At 30.4% G+C, this 18865-nt stretch overlaps 3 protein-coding genes across 3 annotated transcripts in view; 1 reads left to right on the forward strand and 2 right to left on the reverse strand.

Annotated features, from left to right (window-relative positions):
• The window catches only part of Abd-B (Homeobox protein abdominal B), a 74443-nt gene that overhangs the window by 10027 nt on the left and 45551 nt on the right, over positions 1-18865 (forward strand). The window contains exon 2 of the mRNA XM_085207804.1: positions 11683-11731. The gene's annotated coding sequence lies outside the window, so the exon portion shown is untranslated. The remainder of the gene's footprint in view (positions 1-11682; positions 11732-18865) is intronic.
• Positions 2139-3980, reverse strand: LOC146540002 (uncharacterized). Its single transcript, XM_085207954.1, has 4 exons — positions 3888-3980; positions 3331-3498; positions 2605-2758; positions 2139-2191 (listed from the first exon to the last, which is right to left on the reverse strand). The coding sequence occupies exons 1-4, from the start codon at positions 3978-3980 to the stop codon at positions 2139-2141; spliced, it is 468 nt and encodes a 155-aa protein (XP_085064080.1).
• LOC146540003 (uncharacterized) lies at positions 4732-6878 on the reverse strand. Its single transcript, XM_085207955.1, has 5 exons — positions 6783-6878; positions 6383-6502; positions 5843-6031; positions 5383-5539; positions 4732-4796 (listed from the first exon to the last, which is right to left on the reverse strand). The coding sequence occupies exons 1-5, from the start codon at positions 6876-6878 to the stop codon at positions 4732-4734; spliced, it is 627 nt and encodes a 208-aa protein (XP_085064081.1).

Below are 18865 nucleotides of genomic sequence, written 5' to 3' on the forward strand. Positions count from 1 at the left end.
TTGATTTAGTGTGTCGTTGAGTTCCGTCACTCAACGAGCAATGCCTTCAGAATTCGGCAGAAAGTGAGGAACGTAGTGTCTAAACACAAGGTTCCCTCTGCCTACTCCACTGTGTGCGGGCTGCAGCGTGAAGCTGATTTAATTTTAATTTTTAATCTATTTTAAACAACTATGAAAACTTCGGACTCAGATAGAAGTATGTTTTTTTTTGTATTTCTTGTGGTTACTGATATATGTTATCACCAATTGATATAAAGAACATTTTCCACGTCACTCCGTATTCCACATCTGCCAGCTATTCTTCTTTTACCTTTGTTTATATTGCGAAATCGAATTGCTTTGAATACTTAATCACCATTAAAATTTGTAAGGATCAAGTCTTTTATATAAAATAGTAAGATACAAAATATTACTTACTAAAAACTCGCATTAAAATAGATATGGGGTAACCGGCACTTTGACATTTACGATCTTTTGAAGAAACATGTATACCTATTATAGAATAAAATAAATACGCAAAAATCATTACGGCGATTGTTACTAGAAATATTTCTGCAGTAACTCGTCTTCGCTGAAAATATAAATATTTTATACATGCACAATTATTATTCATTACATTTTGAGAGGTGTGTATAAAGGAGAAAATAAAAATTTTAATTTTCTTTAGTATCTATTCTTTTTGCAGATATCTAATGCTCAACTTCACATATAACTAAGCTTTTATTATTTAATGTAAGTATAAACGAAATCGTATAAACGCTATACTAAATCTATAAACATATATATAATATTAACACTAACTATGAATACTCCAATTAGAAATATTATTGAGCCAAACATTACAGTGAAATCTCCTGCGATTAAAATAATTTTTGCATATTTAATAAGATCCTCCAGGCTGCCAGGTGGGCATACTCCCCGTCTTGTTATATAATAAGTGGACCATCCAAGACCAATCTAAAACATGATGAAAGCTAGTATTCATATATTTGTAGGCTGAATTTTTTTTTAATCTTACATAACATAGTATTTTAATAACAAAATAACTTACAATTCCGTAGATAGCAATAATGATTGAGACAACTTTTAAAGTACAGCAATAAAAACCATTATTAACAATTGGTAAACAATTAAATAGTGACATGTTTCTGCCTTAGAGCGTAAGCGAATGATATTAATTTTTACAATTAAAAATTATTGACGCTTGGCTGTCATTCCGTTAAATGCTTCTTTTTCTTAAATAATTCACGATATAACTAAATTATAAAAATATGCACATACCTATATTAAATGAAAATTGAATTTATTTTATTTCAATTGAAAGTACTTATTCTTTACAGAGAATATTTTTTTGTCTTAAACAAGCACCGAAAATTTTAGTTATCTCTTTTTAAATATGTGAATAAAGGTTTTAAAAACACTTTAATTAAAGTTGAAGGTGAGAAAAGAGTATATAAATATAGTTATCGTATATATTATCTTTACCGAGCATCATGCAAGACCTACATGAATATATATTGATATAATTGTGACTATTTGCACAGTCAATAATAAATTTATAGTATAAAGCTTGAAAATTATTTTTTATTAAAAGTAGTTCAAAATTATATAAATTTAAAGTTTTTAACAACTCTTTCTTATCAAAATGACCGTTCCAAATAAAAATCAAACATGGGAGCTATGGTATATCTTCTCTGTTTCATAACATTGGTGTACCTAGCAGGTAGCTTGCATTTCTTCTGGGATTTCTTCGGGGAATCGAACCCAAAAGTGCCGTTCGCGTTTACAGTCACACTGTTACACATGCGACACAGCGGCCCTATTTTTGCTATTTAATGTATTAAATTACATTTTTTTTCTGTTCTAAATGATAAAGTTTTTGCTGTCGAGATATCGAAAACGGAAATCTATTAAATTTGTGGTATCTTAAGTACTTAATACAATTTAGTGTATTTTATTTTATAATTTTTATTTTTATTCTTTTATCTGAAACGTTACGTAGGTACTAGGTATAACATTATTAAATGATATTTAAAACAAAGTATAAAATTGACATTAAAAATATATTTCTATACAAATATAAAAAATAAATAAGTAATTTTAATTATAAAATAGAAAATAATACAGAGATAAAAACACTACATATTTTCCTCCGCGTGTGAGTTTATGACTATAATGAAATATATCCACACTGAAAATAGAAATAAACATTAACAAAAGACATAATGAAATACCTATAGGTACATACTTCTACTTAATACCTACTTCACAGCAAAATTGCAAATACAATAATATATTTCATAGAAATTATAATTTTAAATTTCATAGAAATATTTATGACAATAATGTCTTAACTACATATGAGACTAATAGTCCTACAAATTTCAGCTGACGTAGGTCAGGGGGCCCTGGGTTTTTGGGCTTTCATTAATAATAGAAATATATACCTATATAAAAAGTTACTAAAAATATATATATTTTTTAAATTAATGGGCGCGCATCGGAAAAAAATACTCCCATAATTTAGCCTAATGCGCCAAAAGAAGTATAACTTTATTAAAAACTATATACCTAATATTAAAAAATAATAATTCCCTTACATACCTAGTATAGTCACGATTACACCGAATACCTGCGTTTCAAACCATTGGCAAGTAATATACTGTTGGTGTATAAGAAGAACAATAGCGAACAATATAGATGCTACTAATTTGAATAGAGCACAATATATTACAATAATTGCTGTTAGTTTTATGGACTGAAAAGAAAATATTAAAAAAATAAATATATATATCAATCAATAATAATTATAATATAACGACATACAGAGGGAACTTTTTGTGTAATTTTTATCTCGGTTGTCAATTGTTAATGGCATTATATTGTATTAAAAGTTAAGTCAAATTGAATACCAAGCCTCCATAATTCGGCAGAAAGTGGGGAAATGAGTGTCTTAACACTAGGTCCCCTCTGCCTCCGTGCTATGTGCGGGATACAGCGTGAAGCTGATTTGATTTTTGAGATAATATAAATTCAAATAACATAAATTCAAATTCAAATTCAAATTCAAAATATTCTTTATTCAATTAAACTATTACAAGCACTTTTGAATCGTCGAAGGTACGTGTCAACAAAAAGCTACCACCGGTTCGGAAGGCAGTTCTGCTGAGAAGAGCCGGCAAGAAACTCAACAGTTGCTCTTTTCAAAGTCAATGGTATATTTTACTATTACATTAGCTGGCAGCTATTCTGTATTACATTCAATCGACATCGAGACTCACTTATAAGTTATTAATATTTTACGTTAAGAAAATTTATAAAAATTCTTACCCAAAAAAGACCAAAAATAAATGCGAATAAACTAGCCATTAAAGCAATTTCAGCTACAAGTAAGATCCATCTCACTATATTACTGGGAATTGTTGTGGGGGCCTCGACGATATATAGGGATCCGCAATAAGGAGCGCATAATTGTGCAGCATTATCAATTCCCAATAACTGCAAAATAATAAAATTATTATATATTATGTTGACTGTAATTTAATATCATATTTAAACCTATACTAGGGGTCTGCCCGCGGCTTCGCCTGCGTGAACTACGTTATTATTAATTTCTGTCTCCATAAGTACCTACGTCCTATAAGTGACGTCCATGCAAAATTTGAGACTCTTAGCATTTGTAGTAACGAAGTTTCATACAAACATTCAACCCCAAAAACAACCCCTTAGAAGTCGAACATTGCAAATTCTCATCTTAGCGAGCACCTACGTCCTATAAAGAACTCCTATGCAAAATTCAAGATTCCTAGCACATGTAGTTTCTAAGATTTCGTGATGAGTGAGTGATCTTTCGATTTTGATATGTATAGATATTTTTTTTTACTTACCAAACCTATGACTATGATAATAAAACAGGCGCATTTCAAACTTTTTATGCAAAAGCAACACTTGTTTACTCTTGGTAGAAAATCAAATGCCATTGATGCGGCTTTATACGACGTTTACGACAATAAGGTCAATTCAAAATCCCGTTAAGTGTATCGCTTGAAATATAATTTCGATTAATTATATGACAGTGGCATGCACAGAATTTTTTTCATCACATATATGACTATAAAAGGTTTGTCAAAATTAGACATTACCTTTAAAAGTTACCCAAAAAAATAAACCGTAATAAAATAAGCTTATATATAAAAAAATCTTAATAAATATAAATATCTTTCTATTTGTCCAGTTTAAAAATAATATCCATTATAGTAATTTTTGTAGCTTAAACATCTCAAAAAGAATTGTTGAAAAATCCAGAAAGTCACGACAATGTTGCCAAGGCATTGTTTCCGTCGCTTTAAACTTGACATTTTAGTCAAGGTATCTCTACCTAAATATAAAATTAAATTAAGCACTTTTTCGATAGATAGATAGATATATATATCAGCATCAGGAAATAAATTATATATAAACGCTTCATTAATAAAATAAAATATAGTTTACATTATTCCTTTCTAAAATCACAATTTGAGATCTAGTAATAAAAAAAAAACACATACTAAATAGATAGATGAAATAAAAGAACACGATGATACAAACAAATATATTTACTAAAGATCCTATTCGAAAGAAAGAAAATATTATATTATAACTTACAAATGTGTAAAGCTTATTACAAAAAAATGTTTTAAAATATAATTTTCGTTCCATTTCTTTTATTACAGTACTTCTTATACCCAATTGCTAAGAGTGGTTTGATAGTGTTCTTCGGCTGTAGGAATACACCACTATTAAATAGTAGATCCACACTGAAAATTAAAAATACTTAAGAAATTTATCTTAGAAATTTTATACCTGAACCTGAAACAGTCAGCTAAGTATGAAAAGTATCCATATAGCGTTAAAAAGGCAGACGTCACAAATTTGGAGAATTGTTCCCGTACAGATAGTGCGGGTGATGTGAGCTTATAGTATGAACTAATCACAATAATAAAATAGAGCCATACTGAAATGTAACAATTTTATATATAATATTCTAATGTCTATTATTAAAGATATGTATTCATTAAAACATTAAAAAAAAAAAATAGGTAGTTATAATGGATACAATTATAATCGTAGGGTTTTTATTTGTTGGTCGGTAGGTGGTAGGTCCTTCGTGTAGAATGAAAATGAATTTGCATTTAAAATGTCCTTTTATTATAATATGTACATTTTTAGCTACAAGTAAATGGGATATTGGGTTATGGGTTCAATCCCCACTCGAGGAAGTGAAATGTTTATTTACGTTTATATTCCATGAAAAAAGCTTTTGTTTTCCAAATCTTATACATTTACGTAAGTGTTTCATAATATGTTAATAAATTTTGCAAGGTATATGTGTAATGAACTAACTTGTTAAGTCGATCATTGCAAAAAAGAACTCAAAAACTGGAAAACCGCCGCCCACGTACATGCACGCCGATACATACAATATACCATACACAAATGTAAAGACTATTGAAAGGAGACCGGTGTAGATAAAAATTAAGGCTGCTTGTTTATCGGGGCCCTGAAATGTAAATGAAAAGAATTTCAATTAAATTTAAAATAAATCTACCACTAGGTACTATCATTGGGCAGATACTTAGTTTGCTTACGTTTTCATTTATTTATAGTTTTAAAAGTGTTATTAGAAAAAAAATATATATTAAAACATTTGGAAATTAATCTTATAAAAAAATATTGTATGATTAAAATTCACGCTAATATGTACCTTTATAAAATTAAAAATATATTTGTTCTCAATTATTATAATTTCTAAAATATAAAATTAGCAAACTAAAATGATCGTCATATATATTTAAAACGTTACCTTGAACATTTTTATAAGAAAATTAACGCTACTAATGAGGAAGGCAATATCCGCCAGAAATACAACCCAACCGCTGTATCGGACAAATTGGACATATTCTGATTTCGTTTTATCATTTGTTGTGTTTGAAGTTATACGTGAAAGACAAGATGGACCCAGACCGGCATTTGCACCAAAGCCAAAACTTAGCTGTAAAATATAGGCATCTCATTTATCAGTGTTTAACTTAAAAGACAGAAACTGTGTATTTTATAATAAAAATGGGACTATCATTTAGATTTAAATGTTAATTTTCCTGATGAGAGAAACCAAATAGTAAGTCTTTCTTTAAATAAGTATTTTTTCTGTGTGTGTTTCTCAAGTTTCTGTTAGAATACTGGTCTCTATGATAAAGTATAACTTTAAATTTCAGGAATACATTTTCTTTAAGTTTAATTTAATTTATTTTTTCTTATTTACTTTAAGAATATGTACATCTATTAGATATCTATTGTTATACATAATATGTAGGTAAAGTAAAATAAATCTTTATGAACTCACAGCATTATTAAGATTAATGTCTACAACATCAGGGCGCGACGTGTTCGTGGATACTACACATGTGACTCGTATAACATATGCGTGTCGCACTACAACCCAAGATATAGCTGGGCTTGTAACCTGGAATTTTGAGAATATTTAGATATCATTAATCAACTTCAACCTGTATCCCGCATATAGCAGGGTAAGCTGAGGGAACCTAGCGCCAAAATACTCCGTTCTCCACTTTCCACCAATTTTCTTCGAGGTATTGCGTGTTGAATGGTGGATGTCAACGCCGGGCTTTTCTACCTTGTGGTCAATAGATATAATTATGAGCATATTTCATTATTTTATTATAATTTCATATAGTATCTCTAGTTGTTTGTTGAATGATTGTTTTGACTTATAAGAAACTTACAATACCAAGGACCGCAATTATGGCTGCTGCAGTTTTTAAGTCTGTTACACATCCGCAACAATTATTCACATTCGGTATTTTGTCTAAAAGGGGCATGTTGTCGAGATATTTAAATAATATTTTACGATAATATAATATAAGAAATCGAAAAGTCTGAATGTCAAGACGACAAGGCATCACAGATAGCAATAAGATTTTTATTGTCATAGAATAATATTGTTATTGGAATAAAAAATATTTTTTTCGGCATTTAATAAATTTGGTATCTATTATTTTGCTTTTAAAATATAAAATTATTTTTTGAAACTTTTAAAGTAAGAACTTTCATAGTTTTAAAATATTTTTAGAGACACAAAATCTAAATGTAGACTGAATACTTATCTGGCCTAAAATTTCATCATAATGGCGTGGCTTAGTTAAAGCTCCGAAAACCGGTGATTTCAGCATTATTGCTTCCACAGAAGGCAGCGGGTAGAGACGAGGAGGGGGCCTCTTAACAAGATTACATTGGAGATAAAACGGCTCAGATAATGGCGCCCAAGTAAGCCTGGAGTCGGGCTCTAAAACAAAATTAAATTTGAACCAAATACGCGAGCTTTGAGAAGTCTCTTTCGTTTCTAATTGTAACTACTATTAAGAAACTTTTGATAGTAATATAATTATATTACATTAAAAAGACTATTATATTATGTATATGTATATTTTATTTTACAAAATTGGTTTTCGAAAATGATACATTAAAAGTGTTATTATTATTAAACAAAGACTTTGCTTTATATTTATGTATATTATACATTGCAATTATTAAAAAATATATTATTAAGCACAGAAGTTTCTCCACGGAACTGCCTTCCAAATCGGTAGTAGCTTCCTGTAGGACTGTCACTACTGACATTTCTACGTGACTTGACAATTCAAAAATGCTTGAATTGACGTAATTAAATAGAGCATATTCTGATTGCTATATATATATATATATATATATATATATATATATATATACACATATATTTTCTTTGCTGCGTAATACTAATTACGAAATCATATAGGTATATATAATGACAGTAGAGTGTAATTGTCAATTTCCTTGCGCTGCCATTACAATCTCTTTACTCACAGCAGCCTTAATGCCAGTAGTAAAACTGTAGGTAAATAGGGGTTTGCAGTAGTTCAGTATTGATCGCGGCGGTGCCTACTGTTTCAAATTCAATTCGCAGAGTGGGAATAACAATAAAACACGAACCGTTCTGTATCTCCACTTCGCATCACCTGTGCCCGGACGTGGATTGAATTCGTATTGGAGTACCACCTTCGTTTTGTTATTTACTGAATGTTCTATGAAATATATCAAGATATTTATTTATTACAAATTTTTAATATATGTAAAATAAGTTCTTAAAGTTGGAAATTTTAATGTCATAATCCTGAAATATATAGGTATATATATATATCTACTATTCGTTTTTGTTATCATTCTATGCGTTTTTAAATTAATAGACATGGATGATAGAAGATAAATTGTGATACGTTATCCCTAACATATCATCGTTCGTTTCCATAACGTTGACGCAAAAAAGAAGATAACCTTGAAGGAAAAAACTAAATTGTGTGTAATATTTTACAAAATAAATCTAATATAAATAGGTACTTATTCTCGTTATATATCCCTTATCCCGTTCTAATCTGGATGAAACATGTTTTTGCCATCTAATCGAAATACGAAGGTTGACGTCTTTATTACTAGAATGTTTCCACGAAGGAACACCCGCGTCCCAGTCCGCCGCAATGCGGCACGTTTTCTACCTAGAAATGTCAAAATATTTCATATGGGCTCTTGTAAATATTAGAGGCGGTACGTTCGTATGATATATATCTATTTTTATAGCTACGGCCTTATCCTCGAGACTCCTCGGTGAAGACGCCTTGGGCTTAAGACATGATACGCAATACAGCTTAGTGATAAATCTTCACAAATACTAGCTTTACTTATTAAGTTGTGTGGCGTTTTTACGAGAATCTTCACCTTCATTACTTAACTCTACTGTAATGAAAAAACTTTGCTGATATCTTCCTACCAACATTAATTGTAAAACTTTTTCACTCCCTCTTAAATTTCTCGAGGCGGCCTTAATAATATATTTTACGATTTCGGGCCGGGAAAAAGAAATAAGAAAGACGTGATTCGCTTTGGACTGATAAGAATACTTATATAGTAATATAAGTATTCTTATAGCTGGTAAAAGACTGAAAATGTCACGTAATAGAAGAGACTACGAGTTTTATGTTGGCCATTCGGGTATTGTATAAAAGAATTGTGGACACCGATATGAAAGTGCTGATATGAAAGCCTGGGCGGGAAGATGGTTTTGAATTGAAATGTTGTTATTTTTAAATTTATAAAGCACCTAAAACACGTATATGGTATAAACGGTATAAAAAATCTGAGAAACATAAAAAACATCTCAGTGGACTTAATATTAAGTGTTTTGAATTTTCATTATTGCAGTTGACATGTTTATAAACGTCTCGCGGACATTTTAACTTTTACAGCACTCTCATAAAATGCATAAAATATAAGTATCCTCCTTTTGGTAATGTAGGTTGTTGTATTACTTATAATATGTAGTTAAAAATAACGTCATGCAATAATGAAATCGCTAAGGATATACGTATATGGAGATAATCAAAGGAAACGTGGTAATAATTTCTTGTAAAACATAATGGAAGTTTTGACAGGGTAGGCGATAGGGGTCCCGTAGGTGAGTATTGCGAAGGGCGTATCTCACTCTCTTAATTTATGTTACTATAACTCAGGCGGACAGCCGCCCAATAAGTAATTTAGATGTTCCAGGCTACATTGTCGTAATGAGAATGAACCAATTTTGACTTTAGTTTATTCGTGTGTTTCTACAGCGAATCATATACCTACCAACTTAAGGTGGGCGGTGTTGCAAATAAATTTAGTAAAATAATTACAAGCTTTTCTATTGTAGGAAAAAAATATTGTGAAGGTTTGCATCTTTCACTCTTAAAAAAATTTTAGGCGGCAAATCCGCATCACGTCTCTAGCCAAGTTGGAAGATTTCAATAGACGATTTTATATAAAAATTGTATTCTTATCACCATTAGATACTATTATAGTTTTTTACAAAATCAATATTTCTGAACATTTTAATATTAAATATTTAATCTTTTAATTAACATTCTTTTAAATTTGTCTTCATTTTGACCCTCGTTATGCCTTTTCTACCTTTCTGATCTCAGCGGGGATCAGTTGGAATTTCTAAACATAAAATGTTTATTTAGTGAAATAAGTCCGGTTTTATATCTATACCTTGGTATTATGAACTGTTAAGTAAAACATCTAAAGGGCGGTGAACGCCTTTGTTTTTCACATTCTACTGCAAAATATTATTGTTGCAAACTCAACCCTATCACCTTAGTCGAAAGTCTTTATTCTATTGTGTCATATTTGATTATATAACGTTTTAAACATGCGACACAGATATTCCGGCTTAAACGAAAAAGCTCATAATGTACACAAGATATGGCTTCATGTGGCAGTTTGTTATGGAGTTTATAGTGTAGCCGGTTCTAGTTACAAGCTTATTGGAAGAAAAAAAATGGAAGGCGTGAATCTCGGGTATCATGTGTAATAATTTAAAGATTCCATCGCTGCTTATGGAAAGAATATTACTTAATTTTTTTATCAACTTCACGCTGTATCCCGCATTTAGCTAGGTAGACAAGAAGAACCGAGTGTTAAGGCACTCCGTTCCCCAATTCCCGCCGAATTTTTAGTGGCATTGCGTGTCGAGCGACGAAACTCAACACCGCACTTTTGCCTTGATACCAGTTTGAAGAAATGGGGAAGAATGAGTGGGAATCAAATTCACAACCGTCGCATTGGTCACACACTTCTGCCCCTGTGCTATGGCCTACTTAAATTATAATCAAAGAAAACAGATATGATGCATAATTGGATAGTTCAAATATCTTGTTTACGATTTCGTAGGTGGAATGCTGTTATGAACGTTAGAAGAAACAAGATGTCGGAATGTTATTAAAGATTTTTATTATAAAGCTTCTAGTCGTAAAGCTAACGGCTAACGTATGCGGAACAGTTTGACGTTAATTATATATTATCATGAAGAAATATCTAAATGTAAGTAGATATGACGCTATTTGTGGTCCAGGGGCACAAGGTGTGACTGTAAACTCGATTGGTTGTGGGTTCGATTTCCGCTCGAGAATTTCATTATCTCTGTTTATTTAAATGTATATTTCCATTTCCTCTTCTGCTCTGGTATCGAGGCAAAGCTCGGCGTTGAGTTCTGCCACTCAACATGCAATGCCTCCGGAACCCGACGGAAAGTGGGGAACGGAGTGTCTTAACACTAGGTTCCCTTTGCCTACCCTGCTGTATATGGAATACAGCGATACAAGACAATAATGAAGCTGATTTAATTTAATATTATATAAAATACTTGTAATATAGCAATCGAATCGAAAAATAAATCAATACCAATAAAATTTGCCAATAGCTACATAAAAAATAAGTCTCGTGCTTTGTGTGAAGCTAGAAGAAGGGTACCCAATTTTATTGCAAAGTATTTGCATATAAAGTAACCATTGAAGGAAACCGATCTCCGTTCGATTTCCGCGCTTTTGTTCGTATTTATCGTTACGAAGGCCGAGTGTTCGTGTACATATCCCATTTTATAGCCCTCGATACTTTTGAATATATTAGGAAAGTGATGGAATTTATGCTTTAAAAATGGGAATATATATCATTATTTTTCTTGTCCATGTTATACCTACTTAAAAATTATAAATCCATTTTAAATTAGTAAATTAGTATGTAAGTAGCTCTATAATTTGACAATATTTTTTGTTTCAGGTCTACAGAACTAGCTAGAACCAAAGTATGGAGCGATAGAAAAATACAGGTATTTTTTATTATAGGTATATTAACTTCATGCTTCAATCCAGACGTGGGTAGAGGGAATCTGGGAACCTAGTGTTATGCCCACCCATTCCCATTAAGACACTTCTGTTCCCCACTTTGCACCGAATTTTGGAGGCATTGCGTGTTGAGTGGCGGAAGTGACGGAGCAAAGAAATGAATATTTCATTTCCCCGACTGGGATTCGAACTCACAGTCGAATTTACAGTCACACGCCACGACTGGACTTTATAATAAAAAAAATATTCTTATAATTATATACTACTGCAATTCAGCAATTATATTAGGACCTATACCTACTTAATACAACTAAAATAGTATTACTATAACAAAGTGCCACTTCAAAAGCATTAAATAATATAAAATGTGTTTAATATTTAAATAAGAAAAACATAAAATAGTGACCGCGGGATACTTAAGGGGTTTCTCAATAAAAATGATATTTAATTGGAGTCGATATAGCGTCATGTCGAAAAGCTTAATAAACTGTCTTTATTATTACTGTGTAAGGTCTTCGTGCTTCAAGATAAACATTATCATTCTCTATATATAGTATATACTTACTGATAATATTTAAGCGTTGCATACTCTTATTTCATTACCCAAAACAGGTTGAACTAAAAAGATTTCAATGTTTACTGTAATTTGATGATAACAATATCTGAGGCGGCGTTTTCTAAACGTGTTCTGAATTTAAATTATTCCTTCTGTCAAAAAAAGTTTTTTTTTTAGGTGTTATGTTTTGCCTATACCACCTTCTTTTATAATTAAAGTTAGTTATTTTTAATGTAACCTTAGCTTATTTTTTAATAAAAAAATAAGCTATAAAAAGTTATTATCTACTTTGTTGCAATTTTTATATTTTACTAAAGTTGGAACTATGCAGGTGTATCTTCGATAAGTAGGGTTTAATTTATTGATAATAGTAAAAGTAATCCCTTTTCTTGGCCCGTGTCTGTTCAGCGTCTAGTCATTGCCATAAATTTCTGCATTAATGCTTCTCAATGACATATTGAAAATATATTTTACATAAAGATTTTTCGCATACTCTTAGCCGTAGTAGACTTTGTTGCCACTGCATTTTGTCGGCAGAGGATGAGGAGATAAAAGAAGCTAAGGCACAATACCGTTTAAGTGATAGTTATGGCAGTTTTTATAGGCAGTTAGATTTATTTTTATTGCACTGTTTGTTTTAATGCGTTTTTCGCAAGTTGAGAGGTCGCGACAATTACTCTTTTACTTAATAAACTCTCCTCATTCTGTTTAATTTAAAATAAATAATAAATTAATTTGATGTTTAATATATTCTACAATAAGCAACAGTTATGGAATATTTCCTTATATTTTACATCATATTTAAATAATGTATTTAAATATCACAATTATGATTCCATTAAATTAATTATTTTACATACATTTACGTATTTATTATTTAACTTGAATTATAAAACTTATTATTTGCTATATCTAGCAAATAAATAATAAATATCTACCTATCATTACAATAATAAATTTAGTATTTTTTTATATTTAGATTTAACAGTGAAAATAATTGCAAACACATATTATGTTCTCATGGACAACACCTGCCTTATCCGGTTATTTATTATATACTTACGTAAGTATCTACAGCTAAGCCGACGAACTCAATCCCCATTTATTATAGAGCCGTGACTACATGGTCTGTACGAGCCTAATCAAGAAATATAGGCCAATAAAACCCGTGGTGAGCCGCCTTAATCAAATTGTCATAATGAGCAATGGAGGTAACTAGTACGTGATGGGGGTTTAGATGATGGCACAAAATAAGGTTTTCTTATAAGATAAATTAGATAGGTATCATTGTACGTACAAAAATAGATAAATATTAATAGGTAAATATAATAAATTGATACTCTTGCCATATAACTTAGATATGACGATAAGAAATATAAATTAGTTAATAAAGAGATTGATAGTAGACCTAATTCAAACAAGCACCGTTCCTCGCGTTACATACCTTTAAAATATTTATATTTTTAATATTATTGTAGACATAGATAAATAGATCTATCTAGTCATATTTATTTAGACAAAAACCTCTTCAAAAATTCAGTATGTCAGTTCGGGATGTGTCCAATAAATCAGTTTTACAGCATTCCCGTGTCATTTCAGTCGTCGAATGGCATAAAATGATAATTTTATTGCGCTCCCCTTCCGTCTGTAGGAGTTTACGACAATTGTGAAATGTATCGACAGTTCGAATGTCATCTTGAAGGTGGATCATCGATCGAAGCAAACGTTCGAACACCTGTGCTAATTTCGTATTACTATCGCCTTAAGATTCAAAATGGAACAATTTGAATATTTTGAAAGGCAAAGCTTGCATTGTTTCAGTGGTAACACATGGCTCTTTCCCTCTCACTTCAGGTTCTAAAACAATGATATTTTAAGAAAATATTCAAGAACTCATCAATCTTTCACAGGATTTTACAGTTTGTTTTTAATGATATGGGGATTCGAGAGACTTATTTGAAACTATTTTTGGCAGATATACCTATTATTTAAAAACGAAGATAATAGTAAATTTTTAAAGTCTTACGTAATCTAAGTTCATTTAACAAAATATAATTACTCACCAAATAGAAATATATTATTTGTACTCATTCAAAGGTATAAAAGATCATTAAGTCATTTGAATATTCGTCCTTAATTATCGTTTTGTTTGTATTCTCCTAACCAATAGTTGTCATGGAAATTTCTTACAACAATATAATGACATTGTCATGTAAAATATGTCATTTCTACGTATTGTACTGTTGAAATAACACTCGTTATACTATGCGGTAGTTACAATTAGGTAAAGCAATTTTAAAATAATAAATAAACTTACTTTATTGCCTAAGCAACGTTCAGACATATATTTCTAACAATTATAGAGGTATAATTATTTGACTAGAATCATTTTAAATTATAACCTTCAGAAATATTCCTTAAGAACGATAAGTCTTGACGTTGTATGTTAAATATTATGTAGAGGGCTTAGCAATCACTTCGATGCTTATTTAATATCAATGATTTGCAAGGATTAAATACAATTTATATATTTCAGGCAAAATAGACTTTTTTCGACATTTTAATATAAAAAGGTTCTGTAATAATTAAATGTAGGTATATAATTGAAATTAACGATGAACATATGAATATAGCATAAATCTTTCCTTCAAATCTTACATATACTTGTAGAGTAATAAGCTTAGACTTCACTCGTTAAGCTGTTAGGTACCTACTTGTAAAAATGAACTTCGAACGTAAACAAGGGTTGAGTGTCAGGACAATAGTAATTTTACAACCGTTTCACTTTTCACGCTGTAAACTTGACAAATGTGCTGTTTTACTAGCTAAATATCGATATTTTTATAATTTTTTTTTATATATTTTAATAGATTTTTAAACCTAGGCTTGTATATTTTTTTATAATTTATATTGTACTAGTTGTAACCAGAGCCATAACAGATGAATCATTTAAATGTCTCTACTAGATTTATATAAATGTAATAACACATGTTGTGTAACATTAAAACCTCTCACTCCAAACATTACGTTTTAATGAGAAGGAGCCTAATGTGCAGCATCAGGATGTTAATGTATGACCGTTCCACCCCAGTATCCAGACCCTCATGCATTTATAGATGTTCATTTGGAGGGACACCTAATGGTAGTTTAATCTGAAATCATTAGAAATATGTATATAGATATATTCCTACATATAGATGTATTCCTACAATAAGATAATATATTTTCTTCGTTTATGAATTGTATAATATAACAACGTAAGCACAAATTAGAGTTAAAGTCCACTGTTAATAACAAGTTAGAAGTGATTTCTGCCTAATTTGAATAAAGAATTTTTCGAATTTCAAACAATTAGGTAGTAGATAAAAATAACATTTAAAAAATACAAAAATAAAATTAAATTTTATATCTATATGGATTGGTAGTATATCTTATTATATCAGAACTATAATATAGTTAATATATATTAGCATTCCTAGAAACCGAGCGCAATGCTGCCAACTGATATGATACTGCATAAAAAGCAAAACGTTGTCACGCACACAGCCACACGTACCGGTTTCTATAGAGCGAACGTCACAAAATGGCGGCCGTAAAAACAAGTGAAGAGTGAGTTAGTGTCGTGGGTAGGGGGCGAGGGGGCCACGGTGGGGGAAGGGGTCACCAATGGCGTCGCGCTGAGCAAGCCGCATTCTCCCGCCAACTTTGCTATTTCTTTTATAGACGTTGTTTTTCTCCGACGAGCTTTTTCCAGATTTTTTTGCGGGAAACTGTTTTGTTTGCTTTGTATGGCGACTACAATGTGTGTTTTTAAGTGTTTTCCCTCGCTTCGCCTGGGATATGGAGCTTTCTCTTTAATGCCTGGTTGACAGATAACTGCTGTTGTGAAGTCACCGCTATCATTACATTAGCGACATTGTATTGTTGTAATATCAATAAATCGTTTCTTAAGATTTTTTTTGCTAGGATAATTATTTAGGTATTGGAAATAATTACGATAAATCTAAAAAAATATTTCATAAAAACTCATGATCAAATATGGACTTTTACTAAGTTATGATTATTTATCCTGCTACTATACATTAGATAGATACGATAGGTATGTTTCTTCCACTTTCACGCAAAAACTACAGAAGGGATTTAGATGAATCTTTAGGTACAGTATGTACCTGTTATACCTACCTAAAGTATCAAAATAATAAAGAGACTATAATTTATTATGTAAAGATTTTCTATAATTTGGCTATAATATAACAATAAGGTAAAGCGGGCAAAGTTGATTTTGGGTGGCTAAATAGGTATTATCTGTTTAAAAGTCACTTATACTTCTTTACTAAATTTATAGTGTCAAGTTAGTTAAAAGATTTCAGTAATTACTCATTCATATTCAACAAATCATTTAATATTTCATAGCCCATTTATAAAAGGCCTCAATGTAGCCCACTGTGCAATGTAGGTACCTGCGGTTACAGTTACTTCGGACACTAGTATGTGATATATGTCAATCACAACTCTTAGTTATTTCAATTTAATTCGAGTGAAAACCACATGTAGGGCTAGTATTAAAAAAATAGAGTAAGAGCTTTTAAGCTTTATTGACAAATCTTTTTATAAGTTTTATATTTATTTGTAAAGCTGTAGTAGGTACTATTGCTTATATCTATACGTATAATTTTTCTGTACCTTAATTAATGGACAAGACACGAAACTACGCTACTCTCCACAGTCGTAAAAAGTAAAAAGTTATTTAATATAAAAACTCATCAGAAACTTGCTGAGCAATAATTTACTTGTAAAGATGTACCGCCTTAACGTCTTGTAATATCTTCCACTGACATATTTATTGTTTTCGTGGGGGAGGATGTTTCTTCGAAGGGGAAACCTTAAGATACCTACATAGATATATTATTAAACAAGGGATGCTTACAAAACATTGGGATGACACTAAAAATAAAATGGAGAAATGTTTTTCTACAAAAGGAACTTATTTAAAAAATTGCCACTGAATCACTTCAAAAAAACAATACGTAATTTGTGACCGAAATTCCTATCTTAATTTAAATCTTTGGTTGTCTAGTTATTATTATAAAGACATAAAAATGTACGCGGTAACTTTTTTATTGAGATGTTCTTCTGTTTAACCTCTGTAATTATTTTTTCAAGTGTCAGATTTTTAAAATGATAACGTCTATCGTATTGTTTATACTTTTGTATTTACTTGTTAACCGCAGTTCACTTAATTACCACTTTACAGACATCTGCAGCTACGGATATGTTGAAAATAAAACGTTTTAATTTATATTTATGTGTTATACAATTTGAAATGCGATTTTACGTCCTATAATTTAGTCGCCTATGTCCATTCTTATATCATTAGGTATAGTAAATTGTCTTCAGAAATTTAATTTCAGTAGAGAATAAATCCAAAATTGCTTTGGCACCCGCTGTTTTACACATGTTCAAATTATTAATGCTCTACAGCCAGATATTTCATAAAAACAAGGAAGGCAGCTAGTTGTTTTATATATGTATCTATTTATTTATTTCTGCCTGATCACCTTACAATAGGAGCTAAGTGCTACTCTTAGTACTTTTAATATTGTTGTAAAATAAAATTAATATCCATACATAAATAAATAATAATTTGCACTTCCTACACATTCATTACAGAGATTTTGGTTATAAATAATGATTATACTTACCCAACTTAAAATGTCTCATTACTTAAGGAAATTGCTTCTCTCAAAATACATAGGTTAAGATTTTAACTACCTAGTCTAAGATAAACAGTTATTATTTACTATATAAATAGGTACTTGTATGGCATAGACCATTATACATATATTAACTAATTATTGACTAAAAATATTCATATTAACTAATATGGTTACAACAGTAATAAGTTAACTGATTATTATGAGAAAATATTTACGTACAACAATCAATTTTTGTGTAAAATTACTTAAATTTAAATTTTATTCTTGTTGTGAACAATTAAAATTAATTAGGTATATTTCAAAGTGAGTGTATTTTGCGACTATTTACCAAGCTCTTAACCAGATGGTAGAATTTGTTTTATTTGAATATTAAATTATATAGGCATGTAAGGCTAATTTATGGTATTATTTAACGATATATTCATTATGTTGAACTTACAAGTATAAATTAGGATGGACATTATATACCTTCCTAATATTAGGCACAACCTACTATAAGGTTGCCTACGGTAAGGTAAATTTGACATAGAAACTGAATGGGAATATTCTTTTAATATTATTACATTTTTATAATCAAAATAGGTAATAATTTTATATGTTCATTTGACGTTTCAAAAGTGCTTACATTAGTCTATTTTTATAAAGAATATTTTGAATTTGAATTTGAAAATGTAAGGTTATGTGAAATAAATATTTTTGTCAATATGAATCACTTCATCTGCCGCCCAGCCCCGTGCAAGGCGTGGGGCGGCGGGTCGTCGACCGCGTTAGCACTGCTCTCCATGTCTCCTCTAACTTAACTCCCTGTCGGCTAATTTTCAAATATATAAAATTTAGTTTTATCG

Source organism: Heliconius melpomene, chromosome 3, assembly GCF_056956725.1.
Source record: "Heliconius melpomene rosina isolate 202511_hmr_F chromosome 3, ASM5695672v1, whole genome shotgun sequence".
Taxonomy (NCBI): Eukaryota; Metazoa; Arthropoda; class Insecta; order Lepidoptera; family Nymphalidae; genus Heliconius; species Heliconius melpomene.

Excerpts from the sequence above, each read along its gene's own strand:
- LOC146540003 (XM_085207955.1), bottom strand. The coding sequence starts at position 6,878 with ATGCCCCTTTTAGACAAAATACCGAATGTGAATAATTGTTGCGGATGT. Across the intron at positions 6,032-6,382 it reads ACATTAATCTTAATAATGCT|CTAAGTTTTGGCTTTGGTGC; the intron begins GTGAGTTCATAA and ends TATATTTTACAG. Across the intron at positions 5,540-5,842 it reads TTCTTATAAAAATGTTCAAG|GGCCCCGATAAACAAGCAGC; the intron begins GTAACGTTTTAA and ends TTTACATTTCAG.
- LOC146540002 (XM_085207954.1), bottom strand. The coding sequence starts at position 3,980 with ATGGCATTTGATTTTCTACCAAGAGTAAACAAGTGTTGCTTTTGCATA. Across the intron at positions 3,499-3,887 it reads TTATCATAGTCATAGGTTTG|TTATTGGGAATTGATAATGC; the intron begins GTAAGTAAAAAA and ends ATTATTTTGCAG. Across the intron at positions 2,759-3,330 it reads TTATTTTTGGTCTTTTTTGG|TCCATAAAACTAACAGCAAT; the intron begins GTAAGAATTTTT and ends TTTTCTTTTCAG.